Source organism: Budorcas taxicolor, chromosome 1 (genome assembly GCF_023091745.1).
Source record: "Budorcas taxicolor isolate Tak-1 chromosome 1, Takin1.1, whole genome shotgun sequence".
NCBI lineage: Eukaryota > Metazoa > Chordata > Mammalia > Artiodactyla > Bovidae > Budorcas > Budorcas taxicolor.
The window spans coordinates 198,107,845-198,124,453 of record NC_068910.1 but is presented as its reverse complement, the minus strand read 5'-3'; the positions used below and the strand labels follow the sequence as shown (position 1 = coordinate 198,124,453).

General features: G+C 48.0%; 1 protein-coding gene across 1 annotated transcript in view; it reads left to right on the top strand.

Annotated features, from left to right (window-relative positions):
• Nucleotides 1–16,609, top strand: part of EPHB1 (EPH receptor B1) — a 317,259-nt gene that overhangs the window by 289,515 nt on the left and 11,135 nt on the right. Inside the window, exon 13 of the mRNA XM_052645625.1 lies at nt 15,357–15,506. Coding sequence (XP_052501585.1) covers nt 15,357–15,506 — 150 coding nt within the window. The remainder of the gene's footprint in view (nt 1–15,356; nt 15,507–16,609) is intronic.

Genomic DNA, 16,609 nt, shown 5'->3' with positions numbered 1-16,609 from the left:
TCCTTCCTAAAGTATCACATCTCAAGCCGCATCATGTCTACGTGCCCCGTCACACTGGACTTATGATTTGATCACCCAGTCAAGGTTTTCTCCAACTTCTCCAATGTATATTTACATGCAATATATGTTCCATATTTTTTCTCTTGTAACTGATAAGCAGTCTGTGGGAAGACAGTGAGGCTATGAAAATACACTGTTCTTCATCAAAATCTTCACTCTCTCTTCCTCAGCTTTAGCGTTCATTGATGATTTTTGTCTGAACCTGCCTGTACTACCACAGCCGCAAAATTACCTTTTCCAACTCTAGTCACCAGGCCAGCACTTGTCATTGACAAAGGGAATATTTTCAATGCTAGTTCCATAAACCAATCAAATGTTCTTTTGTTGTGCTTGGAAACTCAACCTAATAACATTCTAAAGATCACACTCTCTGATTTTTGCCTGAGAACCTTTGGAATGATCTTTGGCCAGAAACATTAACATTCCATCTGTCCCCAATTCCTGTTTTAGGCTATGACCTTTCAAAGGTGCCCACACTTTTGATCTACTTGGTTTACTTGAGGGGAGGGGAGAAGAGGGGGGAAGCAGACAAACTCCAATCTGTCCCACAGATATGCTGGCTCATTAATTCCTGCTTCTCTGCCTCATGCCTACTTTGTTCCAGAGCTAGGATGCCCTCCCTTCCCCCACTCCACCCTGCCCTGTTCTGACCTTACCCATCCTTTGCCCCAGGTAGTAAAACACAGCACTGGAGGGCCCAGAAATGTGAAAGTCTGAGAGGCCTCCAGAGATACTGAAATGTTTCCTACAGGATGTAGAACCACTGGGAAGCTGTCCACCAAGCCCAGATAAGCAGGCTCTGCTTACCATGCGCAGAGGCCACAGGTCTTGGGAAGTTGCCAGAGTTTGTCTTGTCTTGTGGTTGAAGACTGTCTCCTGAACTTTTGGGGCTCCTACAAAACAGTGGGTTCCCAGACCTCAGGAGACTATGGATCTGGTGGGACTAGGAATTGTTTTGGAGGGGCTCACGGTTTACCAGATCCAAATAAAATGGGTTTCTGAACTCTCTGAAGAGAAAGAGGCTTGGACTTCAGCAGGGAATGTTCCCATGACTCTCACAATTACAGAAAATTTGAAATGGAATTGGCCTTGCAATTCCAGACAGAGTTTCAAGGCTCTGGTGAGATTAGGAAGGCCCCAAGTGACAACAGCCACTAAGTGCCACAGCGAAAAGGTCAAGTTCAGGGCTGGAGGTACAGACACTGATGGGTTTCTTCTTTCTACTGTGAAGTGCCCAGGTGGTCCCAAACCACCCAGCCCTGGGCTCCTATGGGCTCAAGCAGGATAGACAGGGAGGCAGACTAGGGGTTTAGACCCAGCAAGTTGGGAGAAAGCTGAGCCTGGGAATGTGTGAGGCTCTCCAGGAATCAGTTTTCTAAGAAATGGGAAAACTATAAATCCTAAAGTAGATCAGAAAATAGAGAGATTAATCAAGAGAAAGAACAGATAAGATGCAAGCAACATTGACTAAAGTCTAAATCAGGCTGGGGTCCCAGTACACCCCAAGCAAGTTCTGTATGCAAGCCTCGTTGGACAGCAGAATCCAAGGCCAAGAAAGACCATGAGAGCTTGGGAACAACCGTGGGCAGCTCAGCCTACAGCCTAGCTCTCACCGTGCTCTCGACACTGCTGGCACAGCCCATACCTGCTTTCACATCACTGCCCTCCTCCAGGTGGCTCAGTGGCCCATCAAGGCCTCTGCCACAAGCCTCGTGGTCTCACCCAGCCCTGCGTCTGTCTCTTGCAGCAGCTGGCCTGGCTTCCTCGTTTACCTCCGCTTTCGTGTGCTGCTCAGTAACTGTGGAGTGAATTAAGAAATTAATTAATGAGTGACACACATGCTTCTTAGAGATCTGAAATACCAAGTAGGAGACTGATCAGTGTTGAGCAGAGTAGAAACCCATAAACCCAGGGAGTGAGATGGCTGTCCCAAGGCAGCTGGGCTCTTCACAGCAGGAGGAAGATACTGTTCAGTTCCTGCTGTTCCAACCCAGACTTGACCCTTCCCCCTGTGGCTCTTAGGGGCTGTTATCACAGGCCCCACTCACCAGACTTAGGCCTGTCCTCACCCCAATCCCTCCCCCTACACCTAGGGAGGACCGGAAGAAGGGCCTCATGGGTCCAACTTGAAACTTCAGCTCATCTGAACAAAGGGACCCAAAAAAGTCCCTAGTAATGCTGTGTTTTTAAAATATTATGGTTTATTTTTAAAAGCAATGCTTAAAAAATAAATTAAAATTGTGTTTAAAGTAAAAAGTGAAAGAGATTCTCCCTTCCCAATCTCTAGAAGTCACTGTCATGGGTATTTTGGTGTTTCCTTCCCAGCTTGTATGTGTGTGTGTTTATATTTTTATGGTCTCAAGAATAGTCTCAATATACAAACCAATCCATTCATTGCCTTGCTTTGTCACTTGACAATGTATCATAGATATGAGCTTTTCCCTGCTTAGTACATTACTTCCTGCTTTTGGAAACCTGTTGCTGCTACCCCTGTAGGTTTCTCAGATTTTTTTCTCAGGCATCCTGTGTATGAATGAGCTGTAGAAACTAACAAACTTTCCTTTTTTAACAAACTGTCTTTGATGGCTATCTAGGCAGCTTCTGATGTTGTATTATTTCAAACCATGCTTCAGTGAATATTCTTATATAGATGACTCTGCACACCTGTATAGCTAGTTCTGTACAATTAACTTCAAGAAAAATAATTGCTGAGCCAAAGAATTTGCACATTTTTAATTTTTAAAGTAATGTCAAGCTTAAAGGAAAGTTCCAAAGATAATACAAATAATATCCATATAACCTCTGCCCAGATTTTTCACTTGTTCTTATCATTTCACCCCACTTCTTTATTATTTGTCTGCTCCCCACTAAACAAGTTTTTATCTAAACTCTTGGAAGGCCTGCTGCAGATATCATGGCTTTTATTCCCATGAAGTATCCCACATACTTCAGTATATATTTCTGAATTTCCTAAGAATAGGGATATTCGGTTAATAACTGTAATAGTACAGTTGTCAACTTCAGTAATTTAACATGGGTAAAATACTTTTATTAAATCTACTGTCTGTATTCTAATACTGTTAACTGACCCTCAATGTCCTTTTTAGCACTTTTTCCTTCTAGTGCAAGATCTAGTTCAGGATCAGATATTGCATTTCGTTGTCATGTTGAGAAAGTCTCTTAATCTGGAACACTTTTACAGCCTTTCTTTGTTTTTTATGGTATTGTCATTGTTAAAGAATACTGCCCCTACTTTGAATAGAAGCTTCCTCTTTTGGGGTTTGTCTGATCTCTCCTCATGCTTAGAACTAGGCTATGCTTTATGCATTACATAAATGATGGTATGTCCTTCTCAGGGTACCACATTTGAGCACATGATGTTCAGCTGCCCCTCATGGTGATGTTAAGAACTGCATATTTCAAGTTTGGGTAGGAAAAAAGTTCACTTCCTAAAACTTTTTTGCCAGTGTATATACTCCTGCCACAGTTTGTGAGATTCCTCCCACCTCCCCATCCCCCTCCTTATGTGGGGACCACCACCAATCTTCTTAGTTTATGCCTACTCAGTACACTGTGCTTGTTAATGCTTTATTTGAAAAAGAAAGCAACACACATTTTTTTTTCCTCGTTTTGAGGTACACTTTAATATTCTTATATCGCAACAAAGGCTCCCCAAACATCAAAAATGCGGTAGACTCACATGGTCTTTTGTAGGCCTGAACTCACTGGGACTCGGACAGTCTAGAGGTGATGACGAAGCTAGTGGCTCCGTGCTCTGTAAAAGTGAAACAGAAATCAATTCTTTTTTTCCCTTTTTGGATAGACAAGATGTTCCTGGCCTCCATATTCAGGGACATTTGTCCCCATTCTTTCTCATTATCTGCTATGAGGAAAAGGCAGCATGGGATTAGGAACTGAAGCCGCTTTCAAGTGCCCCCTCCACCTTCTGTCAAGTGTGGACCCCTGGCCACCATCCTTGCCTCCCTTGGTTCCTGTAACTGATTAAGAAGGGGCTCTGGAGGAGCTGGCCTCCCGGAATGGTCTTTGGGGCTGGCCCTGCCCTCCTTCACTGCTGCCAGAGGACAGGCGGCCTGGAGAACAAGGCTCCCGCCAGGAGGCAGGCAGAGCAGCCTCACTCACACATCTCACACGCTGCCAGCAGCAGCCAGCAGCGCCTCCTGCGCCCCTCTGAGATAATTAAGCATTATTATCCCTATTGGCAGGTGGAGACGGTAAGACAGAGTGGTTAAGTGACTTGGTTATAACTGCTGGGATTGTTTGAGGGAGAAGCCGTGCCAAGAAGGGAGGGCAGTTCAGAAGGCCAGGGGAACTTCAGCTATTTAATGTGACTGATTATTTTAAAATAGCTGCTGGAGGGTGGGAACAGGAAGAGAGGCTAGAAGCGTGGCTAGTGGACATTGGTGAGGCAGCATATTACCCTGTGAATAAGGAAAAGACCTAGTATACCTGTGAAAATGAGTTGCCACCGTCTGTCGATGCTTACAGAAGGGGAAGGAAAACATGGAAGGCTTTAGTCAGCTCAGTGAGGTCGAGGAATAAACAGGCTTGCCAGAGCGGGACAGAGGTCCCCAGGATGGCCGCGTAGACGGGGCAGCCACCCGACCTGCGGCCCCTTCCCTCATCGCTCACTGTCTGAGGCCTCGCCAGGTTGCCACGGGAGGTGCAGCCTCAGAGCAGCAGGAAGCTTGCAGAGGCAGGACTAGAAGGGGAGAAGCGTGGTTACCTGAAGGTCACAGGGGCGACCCTTGGGGCAAAGTGGGGCACCATCACAGCCTGTTGGCAGAGACAGGAGCCACCGAGACCTGGTCCAGGGCAAGGCAAGCAGGTTGACTAGAAAAGGAGAGAACTGTGGTTTCTAAGGGTGGGGCTGAGGCTGACCGGCAGCAGTGAAGCTGTGATGATGGCGGCTCCAGGAAAAAGCTCAGTTCCTACCCTGCGCACTGGATCAGCCCAGGAAGGAAAGGGTAGAGATCGGGGTGACTGGCTAGCCTCCTCCTAAGCCCTGCTCATCCCTGGATGGAGGGCGAAGAAGCTCACTCTCCCACCCGACCCTCTTGGGGTGGGGTGGGGGGGCTGTTTTTGTTTCACAGCTGGGCAGACACATCCTTGCTCAGCAGGTCCTTGAGGGGTACTGGGTCCCTCCCTGGGTGACCAGCAGTTCGCCTCTAGGTAGGCACAGTGTGGAGAATCTGAAGCAGATTAGACCAGTTAATCCAAATGCTCTCTAGGGGCAGACTTTTCAGGAGCACTGAGAGCGAGGCCCAGGCTTGGGGGTTGCACCAGGAGAGACCAAGCCCCGCCATCCCTGCTGATTACCGCTGCTGGACTCCGCGCAAAGCTCCCTCCTCAGGGCAGAAGTGGTATTGTTCTCTGCCCCTCTACCGCCCCTGCCCTTGCCCAGAGAGGGTACAGACACCCTGCTTGTCCAATGAATGAAGGCAGCCAGTGAATTTTTAGCCCTTGTCTCTCTACTTTTTCTTTTAAATTATAAACTCGAGAAATCTGTGATATATATCAACTAAATGCCCACATCTCAGCCATCAGGGGCTATTTTGGGGGTGGATAGTAAAAGACAGCTGTTTACCCTGACAGTATAGTACAGAGAAACAACGCCTGTATGGTTGAAAACAGGGTGTGTGTGTGTGTGTTTTCCAGCTGGGAAACGTCACCAAATGGCCTTTCTGTTCTTCACACATGAAACACACACTATCATCCGCATATTTTTAGTTAATTTATGTCCAAATAGGCCTTTCTCTCGCTGCTGGAAAATGATGTTTGGGCTGCAATTACCTTTCACAGCATCTCACAGAAGGGTTTCAGTGCTCACAAAGCTCAGGGGAGAGGCAGCCAGGACCCCACCGACTGTAAATCTCTCCATTTGTAGTTATTCAAATCACATATTTTATTACTAGTACGAAATACATTGTGTCATTCATTTCGGAGGAGCAGCTAATGCTTCAAGAAAAGCTTTGAAAAACATTCTATTTAGAAACAATTTTGTCTGCAGCCAACGCAGTGTGTCTCTTTGGGTTGTCTTTTCTCCCAGCCCTTTTCTCTGTTCTGTGTGCCATTTGCATGACAAATAAGACCATCCTCTCCAAAAGCTCACCTGTTCCTGCAGCCGGTTTCCCACCTAAAGTTCTAATTCTCTGTATGTTGCATCATAATCCTTAGCATGGTAATAAATTACAGTGTCACCATCAAGATTGTGGCTTCTGGAAAGAAATAAGCAGTGGGGCCAGATGAACTCTCTCAGAAGATGGAGAGATGGAGAGAGTGTTTTCATGCAAATTCCTGGCATCCTAGGGAACTAGGAATGGCCTCTTTATAATAAAGACTCAGTTGCAATCCAGCAGCCAGAAGCCATTTCCACTGGCTGTTAGAAGCCGGTAACACTAAGAGAAAGATAACCTTTTCAACATAAACTTCTTTTCCTTCTAGGCTGATATGGGTCTTATCTGGAAAAAAAATCACTCTGCTGATTAGGTTGGGAAAAATGGGTCAGTGTACTTTCAGAGTGCTTTAAATAGAGACGTTCATTCTAAACTACCTTCTTAGTTTAACACTTAGAGTCATGTTAGGTCTCTGGGCACAGTGCAGTGGACAGGAGCTGGAGAGCAGGAGAGTGCATCCCATGGATGTGCCCTGAGGGCAGGGACATTGGCGTCTGAAGTGTCTACCAAGGGCTGCAAGGAGCCCCTTCTGGACAGATGCCTCATCAAGGCTGCTCAGCGACACGTTCAGGACAGTCATTGCTGCTGGCAGCGCTCCACTTGCTGCTCCAGAGGGCTGCTTGCTCGATACGATGTAAACTTGACCTCAGTTAACCCTCTGTTTCCCTTGGGCCTTAAAAATACTTAATGGAAACTTTGATGAAACCAGCTCATTGCCCTTCCCCCCACCGTTTTAAGATCTTTTGTGGTTCCGTGCAGTGAGGCAAATACTTGCCGTATATAGGCTACCATTCCCTCACTTGTGGCAGGCATCGCTCAGCAGTCATGGCACTTTTCCTTGCTGAGTCCAGATGAAGCCTTAGAATCCTTCTCAACCCAGCTGTTAACAATGACCAGAGTTGGTATTTGAGATGAGACTTCACTCAATCCATGACTTCTGCTTGATTGGTCTATGCTAGTGATTCTTAAAGTGTAGGAGCCACATTGTAAATTCTCAAAGCCAACCCTAGAGCTAGTACATTCGAAGTCCAGGTTAGGGCCATGTGATGTGTGTTTTAACAGGACTGATTCTGATGCACATTCAAATTTGAGAACCACGGCTGCAGACCAGTGTGTGTGCTCAGTGACTGCTCATTAGAATCACCAGTACTTGGGCACCACTCCCAGAGATTTTGAAGAAATTGGATCACCTACTGGCATTTTAAAATAATAATAGTAATGACTTTCCCCAGAGTGATCCTAGAAGCACACGCTAGGTTTACTGGGTATGTCAGGAAAAGATATTGACATGGCCTTCAGCTAGTGCTATGTAATCAAGATGTAGCTACCCAGGCCTGGACTGACTGCCTGGGTCTGTGCACACTGCTGGCAGAGTGAGGGTGGGTTCTCCCTGGGGCGTGTCACCGTCATCATCAGAGCTGCCTTCTGACTGTGGTCCTCAGTACCACATCAATGGAAGCACCAAGGATCTGTCCTTGAAGGCCCCACCCCACAGCGCTCATGTTGCTAGGCAAAGGGCAGTCCTTCAGGAAGTAGACTGATCAACAGCACTGAGGAGATATTACAGAAGGCCCTGTGGTTTATCTGCTGGGCTTCCACCTTAATGTTAGAAAGTTCCCTCACCCCCAAATCCCACTACCATCACCCCCCCCCCCCCAAGTAGCAGCCCATGGTGGACCTGGGAATTTAACAGCAATATTTTTAACTAGTGCCCGATAAAATGGCATATACTCAGTGTATCCATTTCCTTGGGCTGTTATAACAAAATACCACAAATTCGGTATTAAGAAGAGGTGGCAAGAGTACACAGAACTATACAGAAAAGATCTTCATGATCTAGATAACCACGATGGTGTGATCACTCACCTAGAGCCAGACATCCTGGAATGCGAAGTCAAGTGGGCCTTAGGAAGCATCACTACGAACAAAGCTAGTGAAGGTGGTGGAATTCCAGTTGAGCTATTTCAAATCCTAAAAGATGATGATGTTAAAGTGCTGCACTCAATATGCTAGCAAATCTGGAAAACTCAGCAGTGCCACAGGACTGGAAAAGGTCCATTTTCATTCCAGTCCCAAAGAAGGACAATGGCAAAGAATGTTCAGACTACCACACGATTGCACTCCTCTCACACACCAGCAAAGTAATGCTCAAAATTCTCCAAGCCGGGCTTCAACGGTATGTCAACTGTGAACCTCCAGATGTTCAAGCTGGATTTAGGAAAGACAAAGGAACCAGAGATCAAATTGCCAACATCCGCTGGATCATCAAAAAAGCAAGAGAGTTTGAGAAAAACATCTACTCTGCTTTATTGACTATGCCAAAGCCTTTGACTATGTGGATCACAATAAACTGTGGAAAATTCTGAAAGAGATGGGAATACCAGATCACCTGACCTGCTTCCTGAGAAATCTGTATACAGGTCAACAAGCAGAAGTTAAAACTGGACATGCAACAAGAGACTGGTTCCAAATCGGGAAAGGAGTATGTCAAGGCTGTATATTGTCTTATATGCAGAGGACATCATGAGAAACACTGGGCTGGAGGAAGCACAAGCTGGAATCAAGATTGCTGGGAGAAATATCAATAAGCTCAGATATGCAGATGACACCACCCTTATGGCAGAAAGTGAAGAACTAAAGAGCCTCTTGATGAAAGTGAAAGAGGAGAGTGAAAAATTTGGCTTAAAACTCAACATTCAAAAAACTAAGATCATGGCATCCGATCCCATCACTCCATGGCAAATAGATGGAGAAACAATGGAAACAATGACAGGCTTTTAACTTTGGGGGGCTCCCAAGTCACTGCAGATAGTGACTGCAGCCATTAAATTAAAAGATGCTTGCTCCTTGGAAGAAAAGCTATGACCAACCTAGACAGCGTATTAAAAATTAGAGACATTTACTTTGCCAACAAAGGTCTGTCTAGTCAAAGCTATGGTTTTTCCAATAGTCATGTACGGATATAAGAGTTGGACTATACAGAAAGCTGAGCACTGAAGAATTGATGCTTTTGAACTGTGGTGTTGGAGAAGACTCTTCAGAGTCCCTTGGACTGCAAGGAGACCAAACCAGTCAGTCCTAAAGGAAATTAGTCCTGAAAATTCATTGGAAAGACTGATGTTGAAGCTGAAACTCCAATACTTTGGCCACCTGATGCAAAGAACTGACTCATTGGAAAAGACCCTGATGCTGGGAAAGATTAAAGTCAGGAGGAGAAGAGGACGACAGAGGATGAGATGATTGGATGGCATCACTGACTTGATGGACATAAGTTTGAGCATGCTCTGGGAGTTGGTGATGGACAGGGAAGCCTGGCAGGCTGCAGTCCGTGGGGTTGCAAAGAGTCAGACATCACTGAGCTACTGTACTGATCTGAAAAAGCAAGCATTTTTTTCTCTCCCAGTTGTGGAGGCTAAAAGTCCAAAATCAAGGTGTTGGCTGTGTCACGTTCCCTCCAGAACCTCCAGAGAGGAATGTGAGCGAGACCTCTCTCCTCATCTCTGGTGGCCGCTGTCAACACTTGCCATTCCTTGGCTTGCAAATGCGTCACTCCCTCTGCTGTCTCTGTCTTCAATTCACATGCCCTCTCCCATCTCTGTATTTTCACATGGCCTTCCTGTAAGGACACCAGTGACTGGATTTAGGGCCCGCTTTAATCCAGTATGACCTCACCTTCTACTTTCTGTTACCCAGCAAAGGGCTGACGTGCATAGAAGCCGACAGTATGGCACTAGCATTTGAGAACAGGAAAAGCTTTATCATGAGGTCAACCAGCAGAGAGACAGGGCTCAGATCTATCTCCCTGATCGATCCAGGGTTGGGTCATAGGTTTACAAATTAGAGGAGGAGGGTTGGCACATGGACCACTGGTGGGGCAGGTTTTCATTAGATGGTTTTGGAACGTGGCTGTTTATGATATGGTAAAGGAGTGGCAGAACTGGTCTTCATGGACAGTGAACCTTTAGCTTCTGAAAGGGATTCAGCATTCTGGTACCATCATGTCCTTGTCCTTTGGTTCTGTGGGGTGGAGAAACTTTGGTTCCGGGTGTTATTTGAGATCAATAAATTCTCTGCATACACTTCAGCTGTATGACTTGCAGTTTTGTTCCTATTGCCTCTGAAAAATGACTCAGTATCTTGTTAGAAACAGAATAGGTCCAGATTAGAGCTGGTTCTGTTACAGTTCCATCCCCAAAGACCAGATTTCCAAATAAGGTCACATGTACTGATACAGGAATTTAGAAGGTGAATGTATTGTTTTGGGGGTTGGGAGGGCAAACTCAACTCACAACACTCCATAAAGTCTTGTTTAATGGTAACAATAATATTCTGAGTGGTTTACATATATATATATATATATATATATATATATATATATATATGTATATATATATATATATATAAAATGTTGGATCTTCAAAACAACCCCAATATGTTTTATATATTATCAACCTGTTTGAGAGGGGGCATTATGAAATTCACAGCCACTACATGACGTCTCAGTTATAAACCTGTCACTTCAAGGGGATTCCTCCCACAACATGATTCCAAAGATTCTATGATTGACAATACTCAATATTCATCAGTGTCTGGATTCCTGTAATATCCCCCCTGAGACTTTGTCTCACACCTGATGGTGGAGAAAAGTACTGTAGCAGTGCCCAGACAGCTAGAAACATTACCCTTCTGGGCATCTCTACGCTGAATAGCTAGGAAGAGAAACCAGTGCTATGCTCAGGCTATAGCCTGAAAAACTCCACAGTTGGGTGGGTCCTAGAGCCAGAGATATGAGCTATACCTCTCTAATGTCACCGCAGCAAGGCAGTGAGCTGTCTGGGTGGCCTTGGGGATCTCTGTCACCCGAGAGTGGGGCTGAGCGTCCTTCCTGTCAGGTTCCCAGCAGGGTGCTTGCCTAGTGGGTGCTGCATAGATGTTTATTGCAGGCTGGCTGAGCCCGAGGGACTACAGTACCTCTAGGCTGAAACCCTCTACCTACTGGCATCTCTCTTAGTGGTAGGTATGGCTGTGTGTTTTTAGCAGGTGCCCTTGAATGTCTTCCCTGGTGGCTCAGAGGTTAAAGCGTCTGCCTGCAGTGCAGGAGACCTGGGTTTGATTCCTGGGTCGGGAAGATCCCCTGGAGAAGGAAATGGCAACCCACTCCAGTACTCTTGCCTGGAGAATCCCATGGATGGAGGAGCCTGGTGGGCTACAGTCCACGGGGTCGCAAAGAGTCAGACACGACTGAGTGACTTCACTTTCACTTGAGTGGCTGGGTTAAAATTAATCTACTGCAGACATCACTTCCTAGTTTATCAAATCACACACACAGAGTCTTTGTAGTTGGTCTCATACCTGAGTTAAGGCATGATTATTCTGAAACAAACTTCTAGAAGTGTCACACTTGTGAAGAATGCCACGCTTTCCCTGGAAGGTCAGTGTATGAAGTACACTGATGATGGTGAGCTGCCTTCCCATCCTCTTCTCTTCTCTCTCCCCCATGTCCCAGCAGTGAGTCCTAGAGCAGCTCTAGGGAACCTGGTCCCCGGTCCCTGCAGAATGCACACCTGTGCCTTCAGCATCCCTGGGGGACATCGAGGCATCTGGTGCTTGGAGGAACCCGTGCAGGGGACAATGCTCTCTTCAAGCCCAGTGTCAGCCCCTCTGGCCCACAAGAGCACAGAATCCTTCCCGTGGGCTTCAGCTGTCATCTGCCTCACTGAGAGTTTGTCCCTAGTGCTTCCTCCCATCTGGCAGAGCAAATCACTCCTTCCTTATGCCTCTTCCTCATGCCTCTGCTGGCAAGAACCAGGACCCTCAGAGCACTTGGCCATCACAGGGGCACCTTGACCTTGGTCTTTCTGGTCCAGACTTCGCTTCTGGAAGAAGGACCTTCCTCATGAGAAGAAATGCTGGCAGCTGTGGTGTCATTCCACTTCCCTTTCACCTAATCCCCTGCATGGGGCTGGTCACCATCCTCTACATTAATAGATTTTCTTCCATGTAATTGAAGATGAGTTAAATAATCCATCATAATTACCTCTGAGCATCTGAAGGCAATGCTGATGATGTGATGTTTGCAAAGCTGAGAGGGAACTCTAAAACCCCCAGGAAGGAAACCACCCAGCCCCTTCCCTCCTGCCAGCCTGGAGGTCAGCGTCCCCTGCTCTCTTGGCGGGGGGTCTTTGTGACAAAACTGTCACCTGCCTGTCCAGGGTCACTCTTCTCAAAGGCTGTGCCACCTGCTGGGATGGAGGCAGGGTGGTGACAGGACGAACTCTGTTCAGTGAGGCCCAACAGCGCAAGGTGGCAGGAGGGCTGAGGCACCTTGCCAGCGGGCCTGGCACTGCCAGCTGACATGCAGGAGGGAGGTGCAGCAGCTGTCACAGTGGCCCCTGAGGTCTGCCCCAGACTTGGCAGAGAGGACACCTTCAGACTCCCAAATCGCCTCTTTGAAATTCAGGAGAAGCACGCTTTCATCTCCCTTCCCCATTCCCTGACACAAACAGATGCAAAAGATAAGCCCTGACTCTTATCCACAGACCCACATGACCAAATTTTCTTTCTCACTGGTAAGTTTTCACTCACAGAGTCTCATTGCCTCTCTCTCTCTCTGTCACACAGCCTGACACTAATTAAATTCCTGCTCTCTCCTACCTTAAGTAACCCAGGTGTATTGTATTGAGAGACCCCTCTGCTCCAAGGGAGCCCCAGGTCCTCTCCGGGTGTGGCAACATCCCCTACCCAGTGTGGGCACACAGCATGGGGTCTCTGAGCTGTCGGACACTGTGTTCAACAACTCCTGGTTCACTGGCTGGATTTTCCACCTCTCTTCCCAACCATGGTACCAAGGAGATAAAACCAATCAATTCATTCATGTTTTGGGGAATGATGAGAACAGAGCATCCTGTTGCCTCCGCAGCCCGAGCCTGCCCTCAAGGCATTTGTCACATGGCTGGTATTTGAGTTGAGGACTCTCCCACCACAAAGGCCTGCCACAGTCCTGGGGGAAATCAGAGCTGTCTTCTTTGCAGAAAGCTGGATATGTGCCTGGGGAGGTTGGGGCCAGAATGCCTGCATTCCTCCCAGACCCCGGCTAGGAAACCAGATAAAAATACACTTTGCAGTTTGCTCCTTTTTCTCTCACTGACGCTCAGCTTAACCACTTATACATTTTAAAGGTATGTTTTGTTGAAGTCCAACGTGTATCTCTGGTGATCTGAACAGATCATGAGGATGGTCAGTATAAAAATAGCCTCCTTTAGTCAAGGCAGGGGGCAGATGAGAAGGGGACGGAGGGAGCTTTAGGCCTCATGCATTATGGAGGCAGAGCCCAGGCATCTCAATGGGGCCAGGGCAGTGAAGTCCAGTGTTGGGTGTGAAGACTTAAAAATGAGGATCATTTTTTCCCTAGAGAATGATGAACTCTGCCCCCATGAGTGGCATCAGTGCCCGAGAGAGCTGCCCTCTCTTTACATCCCCCTTCAGAATTCTGTGCTCTGACCACCCTACATTGGTGGCAGTTACCTCCCTCTCTGCTGCCTGCTACCCCAGCATCTGCCCGTGCTCCTCTCTGCCTGGACTTCCCTCCTCTACATGCTCTGCCTGATTAACTAGTTAGCAAGTGGATAGCATGGACCTTCTATGCCTGGCCCTGCCCCAGCACTGGATGGATAGTAACCTCGTTTTCTTCATGACAACCTGACTATGTAAGCGTGATCATTACCCCCATTTTGGCAATAAGAAATAGAGGCACAGAGAGGTTAGGTAACTTTCCCTGTGTCACACAGGTAGAAAGGGACAGTACTGGTATCTACATCTGGCCAAAGGCTCCAGAGAACTGCCCCTCTGACTGTTCCTGGCCACCTTCCCTGACCCCTTCCTGTGTTAGGGAGTCTCCTCCAGTTCTCACAAACCCTGTATCCCCCTCGGCCTCATCCTCACTTTCCATCCTGTTAACAGTATGTATTAAGTTTCTGTTTCTTGTCTGCCTTCCCATGCTCAATGCAGGTTGAGGGCAGGGCCCCTAGCTGGCTCAGCTCTGGGACACCAGCTCCTCAGGAAGGGCCTGGCACAAAGCAGTGCCTGCTGCCTATCTGTTGACAGGGTACATGTACAAATGGATGGATAGCAATCCCTTGCTTCTCAGGTGGCTCAGTGGTAAGAAACTTGCTTTCCAATGGAGGAGATGCAGGCTCAATCCCTGAGTCAGGAAGATTCCTTGCAGGAGGAAATGGCAACCCACTCCAATATTCTTGCCTGGGAAATCTAATGGACAGAGGAGCCTGGAGGGCTAGTCCATGGGGTCGCAAGGAGTCGGACGTGACTTTGTGGCTGAGCATGCACACTGGTAAACAAAATAGGCTGAGATCTGGCAGATGACCCGAGGGCCAAGCAGAGAGCCAAGCCGAAAACTTCCAGGGTAGGGCTGGAGGGTAAGATGGGGAAACAAACCTAAGAGTGGCCATTTAGGAAAGTGTCTGCAGCTCTGGATATCAACCTGCACAGAAGGGCAGGGAGGAGAGCCAGCATCTTTCAGTGCTGGGCCGGGTAAACCAAGTGCAGCCAGGGCTGCCTGCGGACTGCACAGTGAGGACAGCCTGTCCCCGGGGCTGGAGCACAGGGTGTAGGGGGCAGAGGATGATTTGTGGTTGGGGGTGTCCAGAGGTATTACCTTCACTGTCTTCCTGTTTTGCTTGCTTAGCTTTCTTCTGACCCAAGTGTTGTGACTGGTACGTATAATACTGTAGGTCAGCAGAGCCGCACCTGCCTGTCACGGCTCACGTAGCTGATTTCACACAGTGTCCTGAGGTAGTGGCTCTCTGTTAGTTTCACTGCTCCTCTCACCCATGGTGATGGTAGGATCAGGACATAGGGAACTGGGGCTGAATGCAACCCTGGTCACCACCTCTGGTGTGGAGCAGTGCAGTGTGCCCACACGTGGTGTGAGAGAGACCAGCCCTGCAGATTCCTCTGCCTGGGGACCCCGCTGACCTAGTTTGCAAGACATCGGGGTAGGGGTGGAGGGGTGGATGTGCATGCCCAGTTTATTCCTACCGACTGGGAACCCAGTGGTCGGACTGACCAGGCTTCTCCTTCCCCCAGGGAGGCAAGATCCCCGTGAGATGGACGGCTCCAGAGGCCATCGCCTACCGCAAGTTCACGTCTGCCAGCGACGTCTGGAGCTACGGGATTGTCATGTGGGAAGTCATGTCATTTGGAGAGAGACCCTACTGGGACATGTCCAACCAAGATGTAAGTGTCAGCTGCTCCTGGCTGCTACCACCCTCGCCCCAGGGGTCCCAGGGCTCTGGCATGCCAGGCCCACCTGGTTTCTCACTGGGCCTTGGGTCCTGAATGTGAAGTGTCTGATGCAGGGGATGCAGGGACCTCCTTTGCACCAATGTTTGAACTAATCAAGAACCCAGCACAGAGATGTGATGGTTCCTATGACCCCAAAGCCTGTAAATGTGCCCTGACCAATCCAGGAGATGATGGGCTGGTTCTGAATGGCCTGAATCATGAATAGATTAGGCCCAAAGTTGACCAGGGACTTGTACCCTGCTGCCAAGCACTTGCCTGCGTGCCCTCTGTCACCATGTGTGATGGAGAGGAAGCAGTGCTGGTTGCCTGGCAGGACCTGGCTTCCAGCTGCTCTACTCTGATGGATGTGCTGTGTTGAGCCAGCAGCAGCTTTTGTCTGCGACTTCTGTGCTCTGAAGGGAGGAATTCATTGTAAAGGCCCTTCTTTCCTGAGAATCTGCTCTTCTGAATCCTTGGCACCTGTCGGTGAAGGAGGTGCTGAGCAAGAGTCCCAGAGTTGGTCAGCTCCAGACGGGTCTTGGGAGGGGCCCAAGCTGAGTGGTCAGTGACCCTCAAGGGACAGGGAGACAGGAAAGAGAAGCGTCATCTGAGATGCTTTTAGCAGAGGCATTTTAAGGGTGTTCCAGATGGGACCCTTTGCTCCATAATTACCAAAAAGTGGATAACCTTTTGTGGATGATTTGCTTTGATAAGGTCACAATCAAAATCCTACCTGGGTTCCCCCTACCCCATCCCTGGGACCACTCCTTCTTGTGTTCTGAATATATACAGTTCCTTTGGGGCCAAGGGGATCGCAGTCTGCAATATATGCATTACCTGTGTTCTCACTTGCTCTTCCCATCACTGGGTAGCAGTTATTATCTTCCCCCGACTTCCAAGGAAGAAGAGACAGGGCTGGCCCAGTCCAGATGGGGCAAACAGCCATCCCAGAAGCACTTGCATCCTGGGTGTGGGCTCCTGAGGCACTGGTAAACTGGAGAAGTTGGCCCCCAACCAGTCCCCTGTCCAGTCAGAGGTTTCCAGCCATAGCTGTT